This window comes from Nicotiana tomentosiformis, chromosome 9, assembly GCF_000390325.3.
Source record: "Nicotiana tomentosiformis chromosome 9, ASM39032v3, whole genome shotgun sequence".
Lineage (NCBI taxonomy): Eukaryota > Viridiplantae > Streptophyta > Magnoliopsida > Solanales > Solanaceae > Nicotiana > Nicotiana tomentosiformis.
In genome coordinates this window covers 75,682,219-75,706,747 of record NC_090820.1, presented here as the reverse complement: position 1 = coordinate 75,706,747, position 24,529 = coordinate 75,682,219, and the positions used below count along the sequence as shown (strand labels likewise).

The window sequence follows — 24,529 nt, the reverse complement described above, 5'->3', positions numbered from 1 at the left end:
CGTTCTATGGTTGGTTGGTTTGAGACTTGGGAGACCATGTTGTTGGGCAATGATTTGGTCTGTGATGGTTTGGAGAAGGTGAAGTTGATTCAGGAGCGGCTTCGTACAACGTAGTCCAGGTAGAAGAGTTATGTTGATAGGAAGGCTCGTGATGTTGCATATATGGTGGGTGGGAAAATCCTACTCAAAGTATAGCCCATGAAGGGTGTGATGTGGTTTGGAAAGAAGGTCAAGTTTAGCCCTAGGTATATTGGTACTTTTGAGGTTCTTGAGAGGGTGGGAGAGGTTGCCTGCATACTTGCCTTGCCACCTAGTCTATCAGGAGTTCACCTAGTGTTTCATGTTTCCATGCTTCGGAAGTATCATGGTAATCTATCACAGTTGGATGAGGATATGAGTTATGTTGTGGAGCTAGTGGCCATTTTGGACCAGCAGGTTCAAAAGTTGAGGTTGAAGAATATAGCATTAATGAAGGTTCATTGGAGAGGTCATCCAGTCGAGGAGGCTACTTGGGAGATCGAGCGAAAGATGCGGAGTAGATATCCTCACCTTTTTGAGACTCCAGGTATGATTCTAGACTCATTCGAGAACGAACATCTATCTAAGAGGGAGAGAATGTAACGACTCGGCTGATCGTTTTGTGTATTTCATCCTCGTATCCCTATTTGATGCTTTACATATGTGTATTTGTAATTATGGGACTTGCCTAGGTGGTTGGTTTGGTTTTGGGAAGTTTTGGATTTAGTTGCGATACTTGTCCCAAGATTGGATACTTAAGTTGTAAGAGTTGACCGTAGTTTGACTTTTGTGTAGACGACCCCAAAATGGTGTATTGATTTTTCCAATAGCTTTGTATGTGATTTTAGACTTAGGCGTATGTCCGTATTTAGATTTGGAGGTTCCTATGTCATTTTGGCTTGAATTGGCAAAAGTTGGAAGGTTGATAGGTTTGACCGAGAGTTAACTTTGTTGATATCATTGTCAAATATTCGTTCTGGGAGTTGCGATAGGTCCGTTGTGCTATTTCGGACTATCATGCAAAATTTAAGGTCGTTCTGCATTGTTTAGATATGTTCGTCGTAAGTTTTGAATTTGAAAATTTGGAATTGTTCCTTAGGCTTAAATTGAGGTGTGATTTATGATTTTGATGTTATTTTATGTGATTTGAGGCCTCGAGTAGGTTCATGTTGTATTTTGGGATTGGTTGGTGTGTTAGGACGGGTCCCGAGGGGCACATGTTGGTTTTGGACCATCCGTAGGGTGGTTGAACTTGGCTGAAGGTTGGCAGGTCTGGTGCAATCGCACCTGCGGATAGGGGTGCGCAGATGTGATGGCGCATCTGTGGAATTTTTGGACGCACATGCAAAGTAGGAGGATGGGAGCTGGGTTCGCAGATGCGAAAGATTGTGTGCAGATGAGAAGGCTCATCTGATCACAGGTGTGGTTAAGTGTCCACAAATGTGAAAATGCTGGGCAGAATTTATAATCCGAAGGGTTTGGTTATTTTCTCATTTTTGGAGTTGTAGAGCTCAGTTGAAGGCAATTCTTGGAGGGCTTTCCATCTCAATTGAAATGGTAAGTGGTCCTTACTTGATTTTGGTGTTAGATATTGATTACCCATAGATTATTACACGTAATCTGTATGAATTAAAGGTGGGATTTGGGGATTTTTGGACTATAATTTTGGAGAGTGACAATTGATGATTTGTGGGTCAATTTGAGGTTGGAATTGGATGAAAAATAAATATTTGGGCTCATATCGGATGGGTGTTCGAAATTTTTGAGTTTGTTCAGGTTCTAGGGTGTGGGCCCGAGGTTGACATATTGGGTTGGCTTTGTGTAATTGATTCAAGATCTTAGCTTTATTATTTGGAGTTGTTTCTTATGGCTTTTACTGATGATATTAAGTTATTTTGGCTAGATTCGAGTCGTCCGGAGGTTGATTCATGCGGGAAGGGCTTCATAAAGTACTGATTTAGCTTGCTTGAGGTAAGTATCTTACCTAAACTTGGTTGAGGCACTAGTTGCTTGAGTTATTTGTGATAGCTACGTGCCATGGGTGGCGCACATATGCGGGGTTGAGCCCATGTGCGTGCACCAGGGTATTTTTCATTCTTAGGGTAGTGTTTAGGCTATGATATGCTTTGGATTGATTGCTAAGCTTCATGCCGTGATGATTCTTATATTTGTACCCTTGTTGTGAGCTATTTGAGCCATGTTTGATGTTACATAGAGATTAATCTCCTGATTGAACCTGATAATTGCTACTTTCGTGATGTATTTGCCTGATTTGAGCTATGATAGAACACTTTGCACATGCATACACCTTAGCATGTTACTTATACCAGTCTAGGAGTATGAAATTTGATGTTCATTGATCATATAAATGTATTCTTGTGTATCTGCTTACTATATGATATGGATCAGACTGGTAGCATGTGATCACACCGTGCGGATTGTGATATTGAGCATGTGACCATGCCTGGCGCATTTTGATATTGAGCATGTGACTGGGCGGATTGTGATATTGAGTCATGTTAAGACCTTTATATCTCGCACTGATAACAAGCCAAGTTAGCTACTCTCTAATTCTCTGTGATCAATTGTTGGCTACTTTAAATTTAGTATCCCTAATCATTCTAAATCATAGGGTTGATAATCCTACATAGCATTTAAGCTAGAAATTACCAGAGCATTATTTAATTCAATCCCTGTGAAGAAGATATATAAACTATACTATATTTGACCAACGAACTTTTAATTTATATATTGTGGTTTGCACTCATCACTAATCTATTGGGGGAAGTGTATATATACTCGGTTTTGGGATTATTTTTAAAGTCATACCTGTATTGCATAAAAATTTACAAGTTTACCCAATTTATGATCAACTTCAGGCTAGATGTCTAAAGTTGAACGAAATTGCGTCTGAAGTTGCAATCTTGAGACATAAAAGCGGGTCAGAATAAGTCTAATTTTATATATAATATCTAAAGTTTGTCTTGTTTCGCTCATTGTATCTTCATTTATTTCGCTTATGATACCTCGGTTTAATTCCTTTTTAGTCTGAAATCAACACCGAGCAAAGTGTTTGAAGAAGAAGAAGAAGAAGAAGAAGAAGAAGAAGAAGAAGAAGAAGAAGAAGAAGAAGAAGAAGAAGAAGAAGAAGAAGAAGAATGCACTTAAGACATTTAAGAAAGAAGTGCATCCAATTTTTTGCATGCACTTAAGACTACAACGTTTGAAGTTCAAAAATTGCCTAGAAACATAAACTTGTTCTTCGAATTGAAACAATCCAACACTCGATTCAACATCTAAATCTACTCCAAATGAGCTCAAATTAAAATATAACTTTTAAATATGATTAATCACAAACCCCAATCATCAGTTTATCAAAAAAACAAATCTAATAAAAACCTTTTGCAACTAAGAAGAAGAAGAAGCTTGTCTATAACGACCCGACCGGTTGTTTTTATTTCTAGAACCTCGTTCCCCTGTTTAAGACTTCCAATATATGTTTTTCCTATTTTATAACTTGCGAGAATGGTTGGTTTAGTTCCGAACGGGTTCGGGTTGAATTCAAAATATTTAGTTCCATGATACTAGCCTAATATGGTCAAGTTTGACTTAAGTCAACACTTTGAGTAAATGATCTTGGAATAAAAATTTGAGGGTTCCAATAGGTTAATATGGCGATTTTGGACTAGAGCATATGTTCAGGTTGAGTCTCGGGTGTTCTAGGAATGATTCAGCTCTTATTGTCAGCAATTGGCATTTTCAAGGTTTTAGAAATTGCTAAGTTTAAGTCACATAGGACAATGGTGATATCAGATCTTGTTTGGTATTCCGAGTATGGGGGTTGGTGTGTGTTGTCATATTGCACTTGTGTATGAAATTTGGTTCCATTCTGAATTGTCTAAGTATGATTCATCGCTTTCGGAGTTAGTTGAAAGAAGATGGAAATTTAGAAAGCTGATTAGTTTGGTTTGGGGTGCAATTCTTGGTTGTGGTGTTATTTTATATGTTTTGAGAACTTTAATAGGTCTAGGTTATATTTATGGACATGTTAATATGATTGGATAGAGTCCTGGATGGCTCGGATGAGCTTCAGACCACCCGAAGCATATTGAAGTTGGCAGATTTTGCTGATATCTGGTGTGCTTCGCGATAGCGGAGCAAGTCTCATGATCGTAGAGTGTTGTTTGGGGTTGGGGAGAATACTTCTTGGCGATCGTGGAATTGGCTTCACGATCGCGGATGGCGGTCTGGTTGTGCTTCGTGTTCGCATGGTAAGGGTCACGAACACGATGTGTTAGCGGGCCTAGCCTGGGGTAGCAGTTCCTCATCGCATTTGCAAACGAGGATGTTTTGGGGCTGGAAGGATTGGTCTACACATTCACGATTGCTAGCTCGCGTTCGCATTAGAGGATGGTCCATTGGGCACCACATTCGTGATGCTCTTCCTGCATTCGCGATGTAGTTTTCATGGCAGAAGCATCTTTGTGCTTAAAGCTTTGGACCATGATCGCAAAGGGTAAGGACTGGGCAAAATATAAGTTGAGAGCTCGAGTTTAGGCTCATTTTATCTAATTTCTCTCTTGCTAAGGAGATCTTGGATGATTTGGAAGAGCCATTTTCATCAACTAACACAATGTAAGTGATTTCAACTTGTTGTGCGCTAAATATGCCATGCCCCAAACTCGGAAAAGCGCGACCGGCGCCCAACCGAGTGAACCTGGTCAAGAAAGCATGTTAGACACTTTCTACCCAACGCACCCATGATCAAGAGAAGACATAATTTCATTAATTAGATAGTAGGGAGATCATGTACACAATACTAAATCATTTCATTAGTTACTTCACTTTTAAGTCTCAAAATACACATATTCTTATAGTTTGAGTGGAACAAGTGATCAAAACACAACATAACTTGTTTGGCTTTTCTAGCACCCATGTACAACCCACATAGTGTCTACGGAGCCTCTAAAAGATACAAAAGAGTGTTATGATAGTGCCAACAATAAGGCCCCGGCTATACCTCGAGACGTGATAATAATATGAACAAAAGATACAATACGTGACCCCAAGATGAAGTGAGGCTCACCAAGTCTGCTGGGAAGAGGATGTACCATTATCGCTGATCAACACTGCCTGCTATGGAACCACCTGCATCCATTTAAAGATGCAGCGCCCCCGGCAAAAGGGACGTTAGTACTGTCGAATAGTACTAGTATGTAAAACTAAATACCATCTCAATAGAATGAATAATAATACAAGGGGGGAACAGTCAAGAATTCAATAAGAGCTTCAAATAATACTAAAACATCAAGTTAAGGATCACATAAGTTTTCAAGTCAATTTCTATGTTATTAGGTTGGGTGATCTTTAGTGCCGATATACCATAATTCACAATACCATTATATTCTTACACGGAGTCTGATCACGACTCGATCGGCTAGGTTGTCTCATTTGAGACATCAACCATAATCACAATTTCATTATAATTTCCAGCACAGTCACCACTATATGTGAGGCATGGCGTCCGATCACGGCCCGATCGGCTAGGCTGTCTCACCCGAGACATTACCTTTTTCAGTCAATCATCTCATATCATACTTCTTTCATATCCTTTCGATTCATTGGCACTGGTGGCCACAATTATAAAGTCATTCTTGGCACTTGGCCGTATTCCATACTTCCAGTTCCCCTTTCCACATTCAAACATCATTACCATTATCAACAACAATAAGGCTTCCCATTCAAGATATTAAATTCACATATGAGCAATTTAGAAATCTTAGGCACATAGAGGCTTTTCATACAATTTGGCATAACAACCTTTATTTCGATCTTGACTTGAAGTCTTAACATTTTCAACACATATTCCATATTTTGAACACATCCTCAATGATAAGGTGATATGATGAAGCATTTACAATACATATTAAGCATATATCTTTCAACACAAGCACATTCGAAATAGCCAATTCTATTATGATCAATTTGGGACTTACACCAATAACATGAACATCGTGGGATTCGAATCTAAGAAGAAGGGGGTTTAGCCAACATACCTCGATTGAGCTTCCTTTAAACTCTAAAACATTTCGAAATTCTTAGAAACTTCGATCTATTTTAGAAATACAACAAGTTGGACCAAAATTAGGAAGATGGTCATGATTCTAGCTCATTTGAGATCACTATCAAACACTAGGTTTGCATTAATGTTTTTAAGGCCCTTTTGTGAAAGATTCCATCATTTTCCCAACCCATTTTCTACCATTTTTAGCTGACAACCTTCCCACATTCTTTGATAACACATGCATGCAAGATAACAATCCCCCCCCCCAACCCATCTCTCACACACCCACCTAAGAAATGTCTTTCTAATTATCCAGTTTTTTGTTAATTTTCGAAATTGAGAGCTAAGACATGGATTCTTACCTTTAGGATGAAGACTTTCTTTGTTAATCCTCAATGATTGAGCAATAATTGATGGATAATAGGTTGAAGGTTACTCCCCCACACTAAGCACTCTTTCTCACTCTAAAAGTATCAGAAATTTGCTCAAATTTGACTATGGCATATGTTTTATTGAAGTAGGGTCGGGTTATAAGAACCCAAAAATAACGCCCCGGGACAGGATCTGCGGTCGCATATGCGACCGCATAATGATTCTGCGGTGCGCGAAAAATGGCCTTCGGAACTGGGCTGGCCTGCTTCACTCCGCGGCCGTTATATGGCTCGTTGACCTATTTTGCGGTCGCATAATATGCCGCAGAACCTCCCTCCGCAAAAATAATCCAAGGTTGATTGTACGACAAAAGTGCAGCCCGCGAAATGGTTGTGCGATCGCATAACTGGCCGCGAAATTATCATCAAAAATGGCCCAAGTGATTATGCGGCCGCATAATGGGCCGCAAAAATGCCTAACTCTACAAAATATTTTCCTTCAACTCCCCAGTGCACTGTTCAATCCAAAAAGTTCGAACCCCGATTTTTAGGAAATATTTTACGGGGCCTTACAAAATACATGGATTATTTATGAAATTTAACATTGAAATTAGTAGAAATTGTGGGTTATTTTGGAATTTTATTGGAAAACCTAGAAATTGGTAAAGGCTGGATTGACCATGAAATTGGACATGGAATTAGGAACAAATTATATATTGACTTTTTGTGGTAATTTTTTGTGTGTGGTTGAAAAGTTTTTAATTGCTAAATTACTGATTTTTGAGTATGTTTTGAGTGGTTTGTACGTTCTTTGGCTAGTTTCGGATTGTTTAGCACTGGTTTGAGATGTTAGAGTGGTGTTGGAGATGATTATCGGATTTCAGAGCAAGGTAAGTCTCTTGTCTAATCTTGTAAGAGGGAACTTATCCCCATAGGTGTTCTATTTGCTACATGCCACATGTTATGGGAGCTACGTATGTGCGAAGTGATGAGCATCCGTGTGGATGCTAGATTCTTGATATGTCCGTGTAGACTTAGACTTATACCATACTTCAACTATAATACTTGAGTTAATCTTGTCTATTTAAATGCTTCAATTCACGACTTAACTTGAGACTAGACTTGTGTAGTTTACCGAGCCTTGCTATTTTAAGAACTTGGAGGGATACTTGATTATCTGTAGATATATCTATGTATGTATCCTTGTGTTGTGCTTATTTGTTCAGAAGTTTCATGACTACTTAAGTCATATATATCTCCGCTAGTTGGGCTAGTGTCACGTCAAAAGTTTCACCACTCTTATGGGATCGGATCGTTTTCCTCGGCGGTATTATGTAATACTATTATTATTGGATCGGGTCGTTCGCCTCGGCAGGATTATGTTACACCACTCTTATGGGATCGAGTCGTTCACCTTAACAGGATTATGTAACACCACTCTATGGGATCGGGTTGTTCGCCTCAGCAATATTCTTTTGGTATCGGGATGTTCACCTCAGTAACACTCTTATAAAATACCTTAGTACTATTCTTATGAGATTGGGTCGTTCGCCTCAGCAGGATTATGTGAAATATCTCAATAGGTAGTCTGTGTGTACCTGAGTATCTTGAAGGATTTTTACCTGCTTTTTTTATTGGAAAACATGTTGTACATATTTATGTGCTTTGTTGCCACTTTCCATGCCTCTTACCTATCTATTTTATTATTTCGTTGATTATTGGACCACTAGTAAGTCTCGATGTCGATCCCTCGCCACTAGTTCTTCGAGATTAGACCAAATACTTACTGGGTACGCGTTGATTTACGTACTCATACTATAGTTCTGCACTAATTGTGAATGTACTACGACAGGTCCATCTGGTGGTCACACAGGCGTATAGGCGCACTAGCTGAGGAGACTTAGCAGTGAGCTGCCTTATATGCTTTGGTCCATAGCACACAGAGTCTCCTTCCTCTTTACTTATTATATTCTATCTACATTCTATTCCAGATAGTTTTTGTAGTAGTATTGTATATTCTAATAGATGCTCGAGCACTTGTGATACCGGGTTTTGGGGATTTTAGATAGTTTTTCATGGTTGTATCGTTGTTATGGCATTTAGCTTTATATTTTGTTCATGCTTCATATCTTGGCAAAAATGTTGGTATTTTATCATGATTTCTGAATTGAGTTCTGCTTATTTATTTCATCACTTATTTTTAAAAGGTGTTATGAACCATTGGACGTTGTGTTGATTTATTGTCGCCTGGTCTAACGGAAGTGTTGGGCGTCATCACGGTCTATGGTGGAAATTGGGTTGTGACATTGTCTAAAGTTTAAGTTGCCCCGTGGAATAGTTACCAGTCTATAGGAATAACCTATGTAAAATAACTTTGTTTTGTTTGGGACAACAAATTCATCCAAATATTACTTTCTTACTCCGAAAAATAAAGGACACTCATTTGGCATGCCATGTCTATTACACCCCGTACGTTCATGTTAGAATTCGTCTTAAGTGAATCAATATGATCCGGAGAATCGAAGTACCTTTACAAAGATAATAATGGGTTAAAACAAGTTTTAAGTAAGTATTGTGAGGGTTGGAAGGTTAAGAAGCTAATCGAATCGAAGAAAATAAGTTCTGTCGAAAGTCGGCAAGTTGGGAATGTTATAACCCGTACTTGTGGGGTGAGACTAGGGTGCTTAAGATGATAATAAGGTAATGTTATGAGGTATTTTAGTCGTATAATATTCATGTGTTAATTTTTGAAGCCAAGTGAGTTATAAAACAAAGTCGACAAAAGTTGTCGCAAGTTACGTACATAATTTTATAAAAACTTTAGGTCTAATGTTACTGATATTTTCTCTAAATATACTATGATTTACGAGGTGATCCACCTACCTATTTGAATATCTAAAAGTCTAATTTCCAACTCATTAAAGCGTTCATTCATACGATATCGGATTAGAGAGATATTCGCATTTTCGCGAGACTGTGCAAGCAGTTCCCTATGGGACCCACTTAGGCGAATGAGATATCTTGATATATATGTGATGCCAGAAGCCCCTTTTCACTCATTCCTTTTTACTCTCTTAGGACTATAGATACCTAAAAACCTTCTCTCAAAGTTCTTTCATGATCCAAGACCCAAACAAAGGACAAATAACACAAATCAAGTGTCGGGATTCCCATGGCGCTAGTGAGTTTCTTGTTCTTCTTGTGGTTGCTGATTTTAGTGTTGTTATAGCTCGTGTGGGGTTTTTTTTTATGTATTCTAAGTTATTTAAAATACTCTCCCAAGTTTTTCATATCAACCCTAGGTGATTTCTAGTCTTCCAAAGTGATTCTAGTGCCGAGAAACCCGAAGTGCTTGTTAGTTTCGCTTCCTTGTTCTTGTGCATGCGTTGGAAGGATATTTCGTGGTGAAGTAATCTCAAATTGTAGTTGTTATATGTGTTTTAAAGGTAAGTAACCTCTTATTCTACATGTATTTAAGCTTATCCAAGTTGCGGCTTAGTCGTTAAAGCTAGAACTTTTGAGATATCTGTCGAAAGGCGTGTTAATAATGTTGTTGATTGGTGGACTGTTTGGGAGGCTTAATATGATTATTATTGATGGTGTTTGGGCTGTTTGATGATTGTTTTAACCTGTGGGCAGTCATATATATAGGGTATGTGCTTCCCATTTTATCGTAAAATAGGTTGTGGTCAATATATAATAGTTACGACGCTTAAACGACAACGATAGTATTATTTCTCTTATTGTAGACTAAGGAGTCGTGACATTTGCATAGCTTCAGGTTGGGCAGTATATACAAGGTATGTGAGGTTATCCCTTTCTTTCTTTTTCACGACTCCAATTCTATATAATGTAAACGAACGAGCTTCCAAAGATACTCCAATCTTAGAAGCAAGTAGTACTTACATTGTTTCCCTTCTTATGGAAAGATTGATGTTGATGTCGCTTCAATTATTCTCATGTATCAAATGTTGTTGGTATTTCCTAGTTCCAATAAGATTCATGATGACGAGTTATCTCTAATAACGTATACGGAGGTTACCAACCTTGCGTCACTCCAAAAGGATCAGAGTGTGATTCCATGAGTTCAGTATGCATTATATATATGTACCTATTTTACTCTAACGAGTTGCGCTATAGTCGGCTGGGTACGGCACCTATAGTGCAACCACTGATCAGTTGGGTTTTACCGAGCTCCACGTGGTCGGGTACGATTCTGCCAAGCCTTATGTTGGTCGAGTATATTTTTATCGAGCCTATTATGTACGGGTACGATATGATGAAGATGCCCACAGAGGCGTATGTTTTTAAAAGTATATGTATACATATATGTATTATGCATTTCATGTTAGTAGCCCTCAAAAGAACTAAGATGTTATAAATACAGAGGTACTCAGATGTTACAGGTTGTATCTTCTATATCTCTCTTTACATTACTGTTCTTATTTATGCTTTCCTACTGTACATACTCAGTACTTTATTTGTACTGACGTCTCTTTTATTTGTGGATGTTGTATATCGTGTTGCAGGTCCAGATAGACAGGTTCGGTCCTCCCAGTAGGCTACCAGTTTAGCAGGAAGTGTTGTCGCACTCCACTTGTCTCGGAGTTGCCTTTCGAGTCAGTATACTTATGTACATATATTTATGGTTATAGTGGGTCCATGTCCCGACCTTATGTTATTTATATACTCCTTAAAGGCTTCTAGATAGATGGCATATATTTGGATGCTTGTAAGTCCTTGTCGGTCTATGTTTTGAGTGTACAAATGGTCATGTCGGCCTAATAAGACTGTATTTCACATGTATAAGTTTGTATATCATGTAAGGTCGTCCTATGTCAAGTATTCCCTTATGTTTTATTATGGTTATCTCATGATGACTCTTCTGGCCTATTTACGCATGATAGTATGGTTAAGGATACCTTACATTGGTGCTCGGCAAGTAAGGCCTGGGTGCCCGTCGCGGCCCTCCGATTTGGGTCGTGAAAAACTTGGTATCGGAGCATATCTGTCCTAGGGATGTCTACAAATCGTGTCTAGTGGAGTCTTTTTTATGGGTGTGTTGCGCACCATATTTATAAATAGGAGGTTGCGAGACATTTAGGATGGTTGTCTTCCTTTCATGTTCTAGATCATGCGAAAGAGCTGAGTTGTAGGGATCTAGTCTAACGTATGTGTTGATGTAGGTTGTACAGAGATGTCATTACCCAGAAGATCTGCAACTAGTCGGGATGTTAAGGAAGGATTAGGAGGGGGTATGCAACGTACGCCCTCTATTCATACAGATCTGTCTGAGGACTAGGGTGAGTCATTCCTTTAGATAGCCCTGGTTCAACTAGTACTAGAGGAGCTGATAGAGGCTCCAACATCATTAGTTTTGCGAGTTCAACCACTGGCTTCTTCTGATCGGCATGTGAGAAAAACCGTACAAATATTGACGCAATTGGTAATCTCTCAAGATTGGCATCACCCGAGGGCCCCTAATAGTAATAAAGCCCTTGAAGGGTCAGGAAATTCACAAACTAAGAAGTTCAGAGAGCGAGAGTCGTCTATATTTTCAAGATACAATTCTGATGAAGCTATGGGACGGGCTAAGAGGGCCAGGATGGTTGATGATTATAGAGGATTACCGAGTGGTGGTAGGTTGCAACAGACTGGGTTAGTACAGGTAGAGTAGAGTTTCCCCAACTATTATGTCATTAGTGCGGTCAGGCGCATACCGATCATTATCGTGTAGGAACAGGTGTTTTTTTTTGGTGTGGAAGAAGATCCACAAGATACGGGCATGTCTAATGCTTAAGTGTAAAGACCAAGATAGGAGTGAAGATGGAGCGTCGGGCTCTAAAGATTACTTTATGAATATAGATACACTGCCCAATTTTCTTCTATAATGTTCATGCTGACTAGTAGAGTGTTACCCGATAGTGCGGGGAAGCTCAAATGGATAGTTTCTAACGTTTATGGATAAATAGTTGTATATGCAATTGTAATAAAGATAGACAATAAGAGTAGCAAGTGAAAGATATCATCGGGGAGGTTCTATAGCTTATGGGGTTATCAGATAACTAAAGTAATATCATATGACTAAAGAATGAGGCCATTTAGAGTATGGAAAGTCGAGAATCAAGGATGTTTTGTTGAAATTACTTCGAAGAAGACGAGCAGTGGAATGTTGTGAAAGGTTTTTATGAAACCAAATCGATCAATATGAGTGAATAGGGAAAACTATTAAGGGATGTAAGTTAAAGTATGGAAGTACAATAGGTTTTATAGGCAAGTGAGCTTTGTCGTTATAATGCAGTATGGGCCACGTTTTCATTAAAAGTAGATTAGTAAATTTAATGGGGATTATCATAAGGTTAATTTAACCATACAGATGCGAGGTGCCGATATAAGAGGATGACTTTGGATGAACTAGAACTAAGGTACCAATTAGAGATTCAAAGGATTCTCACATTTGCTAGCACTGCACTGATAGAATGAGTGAATGATTAGAAGGAGGAAGAGGATTAGTGGGAGAAGAACCTTGAAAGAAATTTATAAAGATCTCATTGATAAGCAAACTGAACTAAAGTTAAACTCGTTGAAAGAAGGCATGCCAGCAAGAACGTATGACTCTCTACGTATATAGGCCCCTATAAATTGTCTTAGAGGAAGAAAGGCTACCCATAGGTCAATCGTAAGCTACTAGGAATACGGAACTACGGAAGATGGAAAGACGAGTAGGACTTCAACCGTGAAACATTGAACTATTTCTCAAAGGGGGAGATGAGGTGTTAAAGCACTAAGTCGAGAGCACGTGTGTTTAACAATGAAAAGATCAGAGGATTGGGAAATAAAGGAGTATAAGCAACATTAAAGTAACGCATGGGTACAAACCATATGGAAAAGAGATAATATTGGTTTATAAGTAGACGACAAGCATAGTCAAACACTTTATAAATGGGAATGTTAACCTGAAAGAATGTGTTAATGTTGGAAGATATGACTCCAAATGAAATTTCTTAGATTGAAAGGAGAAAGACGAACAATCATAAGTGTTAGAAAGGGACTCGAGTAAAATGACTCTTGAAAGTAAAGGTAGACCATGGTAATATTCAAATGTTGCAATGGTGAGGGATAGTCGAGATGACGGCAAGAACAAGGGAGTTAGTACAATATTTCAAGGAAAAAAATCTAAAGAAGAGAAACCATAAAGTGGAAACAATAAAGTCGACATCAAGGATAAGACTTAGCATAGAGAATAAGGTATGGACGAAGTAGAAAGAAGCGGTATGAAGGTAAGTTGTTTCACAAAGTTAGTTTCTTCTATAAATCGGAACCTAACCACGAACAAATTTGCCAAATGTATATGGTAACAAGAAGATGGAAATCAATAGATGAGGTCCATAACTATATGTACAAGGGATTCAGAATGTGTGGGAATTAGATAAGAGTTGCAAATAAGGAATATTATAATATAAGCCTAATAAGAAGTCGTTGACAAATAGGGTCAGTGGGAAAAATATGGAGGAATGGAGAACCATAAAGGTATACATGTTTCATATAAGACGACTTAGAACTAGAATAAAAATAGTGGAATTAATATTGTAGCAGATGCGTTTAGTCGTAAGTACGGGTGATTTGATAAATGAGAAAGCCCAAAAAGGAAAAAAGGGTTGACTAGAGGTCTTCACCAATTAACGGGTTTGGAATATGCTTGGCAGACTCAATAATAAAGGTATAATGGCCTAGAATATGGCATAGTAATCACTTAAAGATAGGGAAGATTTCCATTTGAGGGAAAGTTGTAAGGGGTATTCGGCAAGAGGAAACTACAGCTTTTGAGTCTATTGAAGGAGGGATCTTGAAATATCATGGCCATTGCATATTAGGACAGAGGTTCATTATTCAGGAAATTCTATTCATCTCAGAACGTCGAAGATATACCATGAGGTCAAAGGATTACATTGGTAGGACGACATGAAAAAAATCATTGTAGGGCTCGTGGCTTAATTTTCTAGTTGCTAATCGGACAAAATAAAATATCAGAAACCCAATGGACTGACACGGAATAAAGTAACCCAAAATGGAAATGAGAAGTGATTGGCATAAGATTTATTACAAATATAGAAAGTTTGATTCCATATCTGTGGTTAGTTTGACAAAAATCAGTTTACTTTTACTGGACAAATTACTAAAGGTTATGTTAAACGGAAGGGTGCAAAAGGTGGATCGGGTACATAATGTTTCCACCTCGATTACGGTTAATAGAGATGCTTAATTACAGATAACTTCTGAAAGTCCTCTCAAGAAACTTGGGTACATAAGATAATTCTACCAAGTGAAGCGTACAATTCAGATTCTCAAAGTCATGTACAAGCTAAGATGCCAAATTTTACGGAAAGATGGGATAATCAATTACCGATTATTGAGTAGCGCACAACAATAACTATAGCTAGTATCTATACATGCGGGAGGATCATAAGGATATATTTTAAACTGCACGGGGTAGCTCCTTATAAAGCATGACGATGAAGGAAATATAGATTCCCCATAAGATAGTTTGAAAGACAGAAGTGTTCGACTGGATTTAATGTATCAAGTTATAGAAAAGTTAGACTTATTAAAGAGTGTTTGTGCTTAGAAGCATCACAGATTGAACCCCAACACGCGACGCCGAGACATAAGAAAATCTCAAGTTAATAATGAGGTCTTCTTGAACATTTCGCTCACGGAAAGCATAATAACATAATGGGGCAAGTTAATCAAGACATTTCACAACAAACTAATCAAAAAAGGGACTAAATTGAATTTTCCCTCAGAATTAGGATCCGTTCACCCTATTATCATGTTCCAATATTGAAGAAATGCATTAGGTAGTATACACGTAATAGAGGGTTGATATTAGGAGAAGATTCCAGTAGCTACAAATGAATCAGGAATCTATGCTACAGGAGCACATGAGGTTCAGATTATAGAGAACCTGTCATACAAAGAGGTTCTATTTGTTGTTTTAGATCGGCAGGTCCGCAAGTTAGAGACCAAAAAAGTGACTTATGTAAAGCTATAGTGGAGGAATAATAACATCGAAGGAAAGACGTGGTAAACCGAAAAAGAAATGAATTCTAAGTGCCCTCAGTTATTTCAGATAGAAGATCCTTAACGACTGTAGCTTGATCATGTATTAAATGATATTCATAATAGAAGCATTGCAGCATTTTTAGAAGCACAATTACTTGGACACAAGGAATGGGATACTCTTATTATAGAGGGGACTCAATCAAATTTTTTGTAAAATACATAAGAGCTAGTTTCTCCTCTAAGATTTCTTTACATTCGTGGACGAATGTTCCAAATGGGGGAAGGATGTTACACCCCGTAATTTCATGTTAGAATTCTCCTTAAGTGACTCAATAGGAGCCGGAGAGTTGAAGGACCTTTACAAAGATAATAATGGATTAAAACAACTTTTTAGGAAGTATCGTAAGGGTTGGAAGATTAAGAAGCTAATCGAATTGAAGAAAATAAGTTTCGTCGAAAGTTGGCAAGTTGGGAATGTTATAACCCGTACTTGTGGGGTGATACTAGGGTGATTAAGATGATAATAAGGTAATGTTATGAGGTATTTTAGTTGTATGATAGTCGTGTGTTAAGTTTTGAAGCCAAGCGAGTTATGAAACAAAAGCCGACAAAAGTTCTCGCAAGTTACATTCTTAAATTTACTAAAGTTTTGGGTCTAATGTTACTGAGCTTTTATCTCAATGTACTATGATTTACGGGGTTATCCACCCATAAAATTAAATATCTACGAGTATAGTTTACAATGCATTAAATCGTTCATTGATACAACATCGGATTAGAGAGATATTCGCGTTTTTGCGAGACTGTGCAAGTCCCTATGGGACCCACTTAGGCGGTTGATATATCTTGATATATATGTGATGCTTTCAGACCATTTAAACTCATTCATTTTCACTCTCTTCAGACCCTAGACACCTAAAAATGTTCTCTCAAAGTTCTCTCATGACCCAAGACCCAAACAAAGGACAAATAACATAAATCAAGTGTCGGGGATCCCGTGGCGCTAGTGAGTTTCTTGTTCTTCTTGTGGTTGTTGATTTTGGTGTGGATCCAGCTTGTGTGTGGGGGTTTTTTAAGTAGTTTATGTTCTGAAAAATACTCTCCCAAGGTTTTCATATCAACCCTAGGTGATTTCAAGTATTTCAGTGTGATGTTAGTGCCGAGAAACCCGAAGTGCTTGCTAATTTTGTTTCCTTGTTCTTGTGGCTGCATTGGAAGGATACTTCGTGGTGAAGTAATATCAAATTGGAGTTGTTCTATCTGTTTTAAGGTAAAGAACCTCTTACGCTAAATGTATTTAAGCTTATCCAAGTTGCGGCTAAGTCGTTGAAGCTAGAACTTGTGAGATGTCTATCGAAAGGCTTGTTAGCAATGTCGTTGATTGGTGGACAGTTTGGGAGGCTTAATATGATTAGTATTAATGTTGTTTGGGCTGTTTTGTGATTGTTGTAACCTGTGGAAAGTCATATATATAGGGGAGGTGCTTCCCGTTTTATCATAAAATAGGTTGTGGTTGATATATAATAGTTACGACGCTTAAACGATAACGATAGTATTATTTCTCTTATTATAGACTAAGGATCCATGACATTTGCATAGCTTGAGGTTGAGAAGTATATACAAGGTATGTGAGGCTATCCCTTTTTTCTTTTGCACGACTCCAATTGTACGTAATGTAAATAAACAAGCTTCCAAAGATACTCCACTCTTAGAAGCTAGTAGTACTTACATTGTTTCCCTTCTTATGGAAAGATTGGTGTTGATGTTGCTTAACATATTCTCATGTATCAAATGTTGTTGGTATTTCCTGATTCCTATAAGATTCATGATGACGAGTTAGCTCTAATAACGAATACGGAGGTTACCGACCTTACATCACTCCAAAAGGGTCAGAGTGTGATTCCACGAGTCCATCATGCATTATATATGTACATATTTTACTCTACCGAGCCACTATATAGTCGTCCGGGTACAGAACCTATTGTGAATCCACTGAGCAGTTGGGTTTTACCGAGCTCCACGTGGTCGGGTACGATTCTACCAAGCCTTATGATGGTCAGGTACGTTTTTACCGAACCTATTACGGCCGGGTATGATATGATGATTTTGATGCCCATGGAGGCATACGTTTTTAAAAATATATGTATACATATATCTATCATGTATTTCGTGTTAGTAGCCCTCAGAGGCACTCGGATGTTACATGTTGTATCTTCTCTATCTCTCTTTACATTATTGTTCTTATTTATGCTTTCCTGCCTTATATACTCAGTACTTTATTCATGTTGACATCTCTTTTATTTGTAGATACTGCATGTCGTGCTGCAGGTTTGGATAGACAGGTTGACGGTCCTCCCAGTAGGCTACCAGTTCAGCAGGAAGTGTTGTCGCACTCCACTTGTCTCGGAGTTGCCTTTCGAGTCGGTATACTTATGCACATATGTTTATGGCTATGACGGGACCATGTCTCGACCTTATATTTTTTATGTACTCCTTATAGGTTTGTAGACAGATGTCATGTATATAGATGTTTGTAAGTCATTGTCGGCCTATGTTTTGAGTGTACAAATGGTCATGTCGGCCTTATAGGCCTGTATCTCGCATGTATAAGTTTGTATATCATGTTGGGTCGTGCTATTTCTAGTATTCACTTATGTTTTATTCTTGTTATCTCATGACGACCCTTATGGTCCATTTACGCATGATAGTATGGTTAAGGATACATTACATTGGCGCTCGGCAAGTAAGGCACGGGTGACTGTCGTGGCCCTCCGATTTGGGTCCTGATAATGTCATATTAAAAAATATATTTATTAATGATAAAACACATTTACCTCGTGTCTTTTATACCATCTAACCCACCCAATAAGAAAATGAATCTACTTTAAAATAGCAAAGTTCTAAATTTTAACAAAGTAATTTTTTGTTAAAATGATCGAAGTGAGAAAGACAAACAAACCTTTTGACCGAATGAAGTACTTTCTTCACATTTTCAACTCATTAAATTAGTTTTTTCAATCTCAAAAACATATGTGAGGTGATTAAATACTTGATATGTTCGTATTTTACTAACGTACTTTCAAGTTTTTCAATAGTAAGTAAAAGACAATTATGGCAACCAATGATGTCAACAACTCACTCAATGTTGGAACAAACAACGTCATGAGCATGAGGATAATTTCTATGGTAAAGGTCAGCAGGATGATTCTACTAGTGAAAACTGCAATGATGCGAATGAAGCAACTCTGATCTGAGAAGAACGAAATACTCGGCGTGCTAGGATTCCTACCCCTGATGACATCGATGACGAACACGTTTCCAATACGGTGAAAGTTTTGAGAGCGCAGCAAAGGGAAATCATGAACTATCTCTAAAGACAGGAACGAATAATGACTAAATTCCATCAAGCGCTATTGGTTACTTCAACTAATTCCAATGGTGGAGTTCGAGTCCCTCCTAGCATGATTGCAAATCAAATAGCACCAAGAACCAGTAACATTGCTTCAAGGGAGGAGTTCAGATCTAATAATAACCAAGTAAGTGGTGCAGGCTGCGGATCCGGGAATGAAAACAAAACAAATGATCCTTTCAAAACCGATCTCATGAGCTTCACGAGATAAATGAATGGTCAGATGGATCAAAATACTAAAGAATTCCATGCTCGAATGGATCAGATCTGGGGGGCATGTAACAACCCAGCCGGTTATTTTATGTATTTGAGCCCCGTTTCCCCTGTTTATACTTCACATATGTGTACTTATGGTTTTATGACTTGCGGGGTTGGTTAGTTTCATTCCGAGAAGGTTTTAGATTGATTTGGACCCTTTGGTTCTTGGTTTAGAATCCTAAGTTGAAAATATTGACCAAAGTTTGACTTTTATGAAAAGACCTCGGAATGCTATTTTGATGGCTCTGATAGGTTCGTATCGTGATTTTGGACTTGAGCGTATACCCGAAATTGAATTCGGAGGTCCCTAGTTTTCTTTGGCTTATTTTGCTAAAAGTTGGCAATTTGAGGTTTAGAAGTATTCTCAAGTTAGACCATATGTTGACTTTTTGGCTATCGGGTTCGAAATTTAGTTTTGGGACTTGAAATAGGTCCGTTTTGCTATTTGGAACTTGTCTGCAATATTTGGTGTCATTTGGAGTTGGTTTGATAAGATTCAGATGCTTGGTTGCAATTTTAAAGGTTCTTAAGTTTTCTTTTGAAATTCATGTGTTTTGATGCCAGATTCGTAGTTCTAGATGGTATTTTTGAGCGAGTTAGTATGATGTTTTAAGACTTGTGTGGATATTTGGTTTAGAAGCTCCACGGACTCGGGTGAGTTTTGGACGTGTTTTGAAAAGGTTTGGACCCAATTATAGGTTGTTGGTGTGCTGGTGTCTCAGGTGTCGGAATTGCGAACATCAGCATTGCAATTGCGATCATAGAAGGGGGTCTACCAAGATGACAATTGCGATCATAGCAAGGGGGTCTACCAGGATCGCAATTGCGAACACTAGCATCGCAATTGCGATCATAGCATGGGGGGTCTCAGGTGTCGTAATTGCAACACCATGATCGCAATCGCATGGAAGGATAGGATCAGGTTAGGCTCGCATTTGCGACAACTTTGTCACATTTTCGATCGGAACAAAATTCACAATTGCAATCCAGTGTCGCATTTGCGACTTTTCCCTTAGTCTGTCGAGAGCCACAATTGTGAGGCTTTCTTCGCAATTGTGAGGGTTCGCAATTGCAAATCGAGTGTCACAATTGCAACATCTGCAGCTGACCAAAGGGCTAGAAAGTCAGAATATTATTTTATTTCTCTCATTTTAGAACCCTAGATTCGATATGAGCCGATTTGGAGAGGGTATTTTCACCTACAATCATTAGGTAAGTAGTTTTAATCAATTTCCAACGATATTTCATGATTTTATATGATATTTAAGATCAAATTTATGAGAATCAAAGAGAAATTTTGGGGATTTTTGTCTATGTTTTGAAAAGTGAAAATTTGGGTTTTGAGAGCCGAATTGGACTCGGATTTGAAAACAAACATATATATAGACTTGTGGGACTATGGGTAGTCAAGATCTACCCTTGGACTCGGGTTTTGACCGAGCTAGCCTGGGGTTGACTTTTGTTGACTTTTGGGAAATTGTGTAAAGATCATAGCTTTACTAATCGTAATTAGTTTCTCTTGCATTGTTTGATGATATTAAGTCATTTTTCATTAGATTTGAGCCGTGCCTAATCGAGGTAAATATCTTGTCTAACTTTGCATGGAGGAACTGCCCCTTAGGATTTGGGTTTATTGTGCTATCTAAGTTATGTGGAAGACGTGTGCACGAGGTGACGAGTGTGTAAACGGGCTTTATGTGGTATTTGACAAGTTTAGACTCTTAGGTTCTTTATAGGCACTTGATTGAAGCTATTATCATTTGATTTGTCTTTTGTTGGTAATTTTATTCTCACATGCTTTAATTGGAATTGGCATTACATATTCTAGTTTCCATTGTCAAGTTATTGTTGTGTGCATTTACTTGTAGTAGTTGATACATGCCATTCTTTCCATTGTTACAGTATTTGCATGCATTTAGACTTAATTGCTACCTCTTTCATTGTTAAACTTATGTAATATAATTGAATTGGAAGTTGCCATTTCATGGGAATATCTTCATTGTTGAGTTATTGAAGTCGTAGTTATGAAAGCTATTAAAACAATGAGGTTGAAGTTGTTAATGGTTGAGATATCTTTCCTTGTTGAGTTGTTTCTCATTTCTTTGTTGCTATTGAGATTTTGTACACATTGTGGTTGAGCCTTGGGCTATATGTTGTGGTAACATCAGTACTGTTGATTTTGGCAATGTTGTGGCATATGTCACTTGTGGTGCGAGTTGATTATTGTGTTGTGATATTGATGCGCATGCGGCAATATAAGGATAGGGGTTGATGTGAATGCGGCGAGATAAGGTAGGATTAATACACGTGTTGCTAGTAAGGAATTACTTGAAGCTACACGGTGAGATAAGGGGGCTAAAGTGCATGTATCTATTTCGGGAAAATGTTTTCAAAAAATACAAATGCAAGGCTCACGCGGCGATATAAGGAGATTTTGATGATAAATTGTAAAATGTGATTATGAGGTTTGGTGCATCGGTTTTGATTCTTGTTGTACATTCTATGTTATAAAAGTTTTGTTGGTTGAACGGACTTAGTTATTCCTTCATTTCTTTACTTGTATTTGACTGTATTTGACTACCTGTTGTTCTTATCATATGCTTATTCTTGTTGTCCTTTTTTGCTTTTATACCCGTTGTGAGTCTTGCATTATTGTACTTCTTCGTTCTCATTTTTCTCCTTGCTTCCCGTTATTAGTTTATATTACACTATGTTCAATTTTTCTTTGTCCTAGTAGGTGTCTTGATCAGGCATCGTCACTACTCTACCAAGGTTAGGCTTGATACTTACTATGTACCGTTGTGATGTACTCATGCTACACTTCTACATATTTTTATGCAGATCCAGGTACTTCCGCTCGTGTCGGACGCCAGTGATTGACCAGTTATTTCCGAGGCTTCAAGGTACACATATTCGGTGCTCGTAGGTCTCAGAGTCACCTTTTGCTTTTAGTTGTATTACTGTTTATTTCCAGTTCAAAACAGTATTGTATTTAGAGATTATTAATGCATTCTATGTAGAGCATATGACTCGGCTCCAGCAGGTTTTGGGAGTTATTGACAGTTTTACTATTTGGTTTTATTATGATCGATTACCAGTTTAAGTTGATATCTAAGTTGTTATTTTTTTCTAAATCTTGATGTATGTTAGGATTACCTATTCTTAGAGACCAGGTGTCCACGATATCGCAAGGTGGGAATTTGGGGTCGTGACAGGGCACCTCATGTACTCAAGGGACAGGACTCAATGAAATATACTCAGTTTTCGTTCAAACCAAGCGCGGACCCGGAGTTGATTCCAAAGAGATTCAAGATGCCAGATATTCCAAAATATAATGGAACTTTGGGTCCATAGGAACACATCACAACCTACACTACGGCTATGAAGGGAAATGGTTTGGTTCCACATGAGATCGAATCAGTTTTGCTAAAGAAATTTGGTGAAACCCTAAAAAGGGGAGCTTTAACTTGGTATTCATTCTTACTTGAACATTCAATTGATTCTTTTGAAATACTTGCAGATTCTTTCATCAAATCTCATCCGGTTCCAAAAGGAGAGAATGTTATTGCTGGTAATATCGGATGAATGGCAGCAGAAGCGTTCACCGAAGGTCTCAATCCCTTAAGCTCCGATGCCTCAAGGAATTTGAAAGAAAATTTATTGGAATTTCAAGCAACCAAATGGATTGATGTCCATAATCGCTATGAATCAAAAATTAGAATTAAAGATGATCAGTTAGGTTCCTCGGTGTCATCCAAGGTTTGTAATCATGATCGGAATCAAGAAACTTTCAAGAACGATCTTGATGTGGATCGGAGATCGTCCAGGAGTTTTTTTCAACCGTATGTGTTGTCGGATGCTCGGTCAAGTCAAGGGTATGGAGTTAGAGGTTTTCAGTCGTCGGAAAGACTTGGACCGGACAGAAGGACAGATCGCGGACAAAATAACAGAAAATTGCAAGATAAAGAACCATCAGGGTCCTGAGAATCAGGATATCCCCGGTTATCAGATTATAATTTTAATATTATTATGATGGAGTTAGTTTTAGCTATGAGAAATATTAAGGAAGCAAAGTTTCCGAAACCAATTCAATCATACCCCAGTCAAAGGGATCCAAATTTGTGGTGCGAGTTCCATAGTACTCATGGGCATAGGACTGGGGACTGCCAGCACCTTCGTGATGAGGTAGTGATGATGTTGAAAAATGGTCATCTTAGAGAATTTTTAAGTGACCAGGCTAAAAATAACTATGGTAAGGAGTCGGGATGAAACGGAACCGGCAAAACCAACCACAAAGTCTCCTCGCCTAACAATAAACATGATTTTTTGTGGGGTTAAAGTAAATGGGTGACATTTTTGGCAGCAAAAAATATGAAGATATCAGTCACTCATGCAAGAGAATCCGAGAAGCGTCAGAAGATGATGAAAACACTTTCACGGAGGAAGATGTTGATGGTCTTATTTTACTGCACAACGATGCTCTAGTAATATCTTTAAATGTTTTAGATTTTAAAATTAAGAGTGTATTGGTTGATCCAGGTAGTTCAGCCAATATTTTCTAATTGTGGGTCTTGCAACAAGCAAAGCTGACCAAAAATATAGTTCTGGCAATAAAGCTTCTGGTTTGGTTCAACCTAACAAGTGTAACGACTCGAGGAGAGATAGTGTTGCCTAACTATGTTGAAAGGGTGACGAAATCCACTTTGTTCGAAGTTTTGAATGGAAATATGAGTTACAATGTGTTCTTAGTATACCATGGATCCACGAAATGAAGGCTATTCCACCTACTTATCCTCAATTGTTAAAATTCCCAACACCAAATAGGATCAAGCAGATTAGAGGTGATCAACCTGCTCCGATGGAGATGAATGTTGTCACTTTGTCCGTCAGTAAGATGGAATGAATCAATATATAGCAATTACAAGAACTGGTGTCAACTTCAGTTTTAGACCAGCAGAAGACGATAATGAGGATGAGACATTGGATATTTACCAAGTACCGGAGGAAACGGATGCAACAAAATCAACAACAAAAGATCTTGAACAAATCGCTTTGTTCACAGAATTCTCGGAAAGGAAGGGTTACTTGGGAATGGGGTTGAAGCCCGAACTCAGGCTTAAAGTTATTGAATTTCTTAAAACTAACATTGACTATTTTTCATGGTCTCATTCAGATATGACAGGAATTCCACTAGAAGTGGATGTCCACAAGCTAAGTTTAGACCCTAATTTCCCTCCGATAAAGCAGAAGAAGCGGCTGATAGCCGAGGTCAAAAATAGGTTTGTGAAAAAGGAGGTAACCATGTTGCTTAATATAGGTTCAATACGTGAAGTAAATTATCCTGAT

General features: G+C 38.2%; 1 protein-coding gene across 1 annotated transcript; it reads left to right on the top strand.

The window, feature by feature from the left end:
- Positions 1-198: 198 nt before the first annotated feature.
- LOC138899011 (uncharacterized) lies at positions 199-22,768 on the top strand. The gene is made up of 2 exons (XM_070185123.1): positions 199-565; positions 22,704-22,768. The coding sequence occupies exons 1-2, from the start codon at positions 199-201 to the stop codon at positions 22,766-22,768; spliced, it is 432 nt and encodes a 143-aa protein (XP_070041224.1).
- Positions 22,769-24,529: the final 1,761 nt, after the last annotated feature.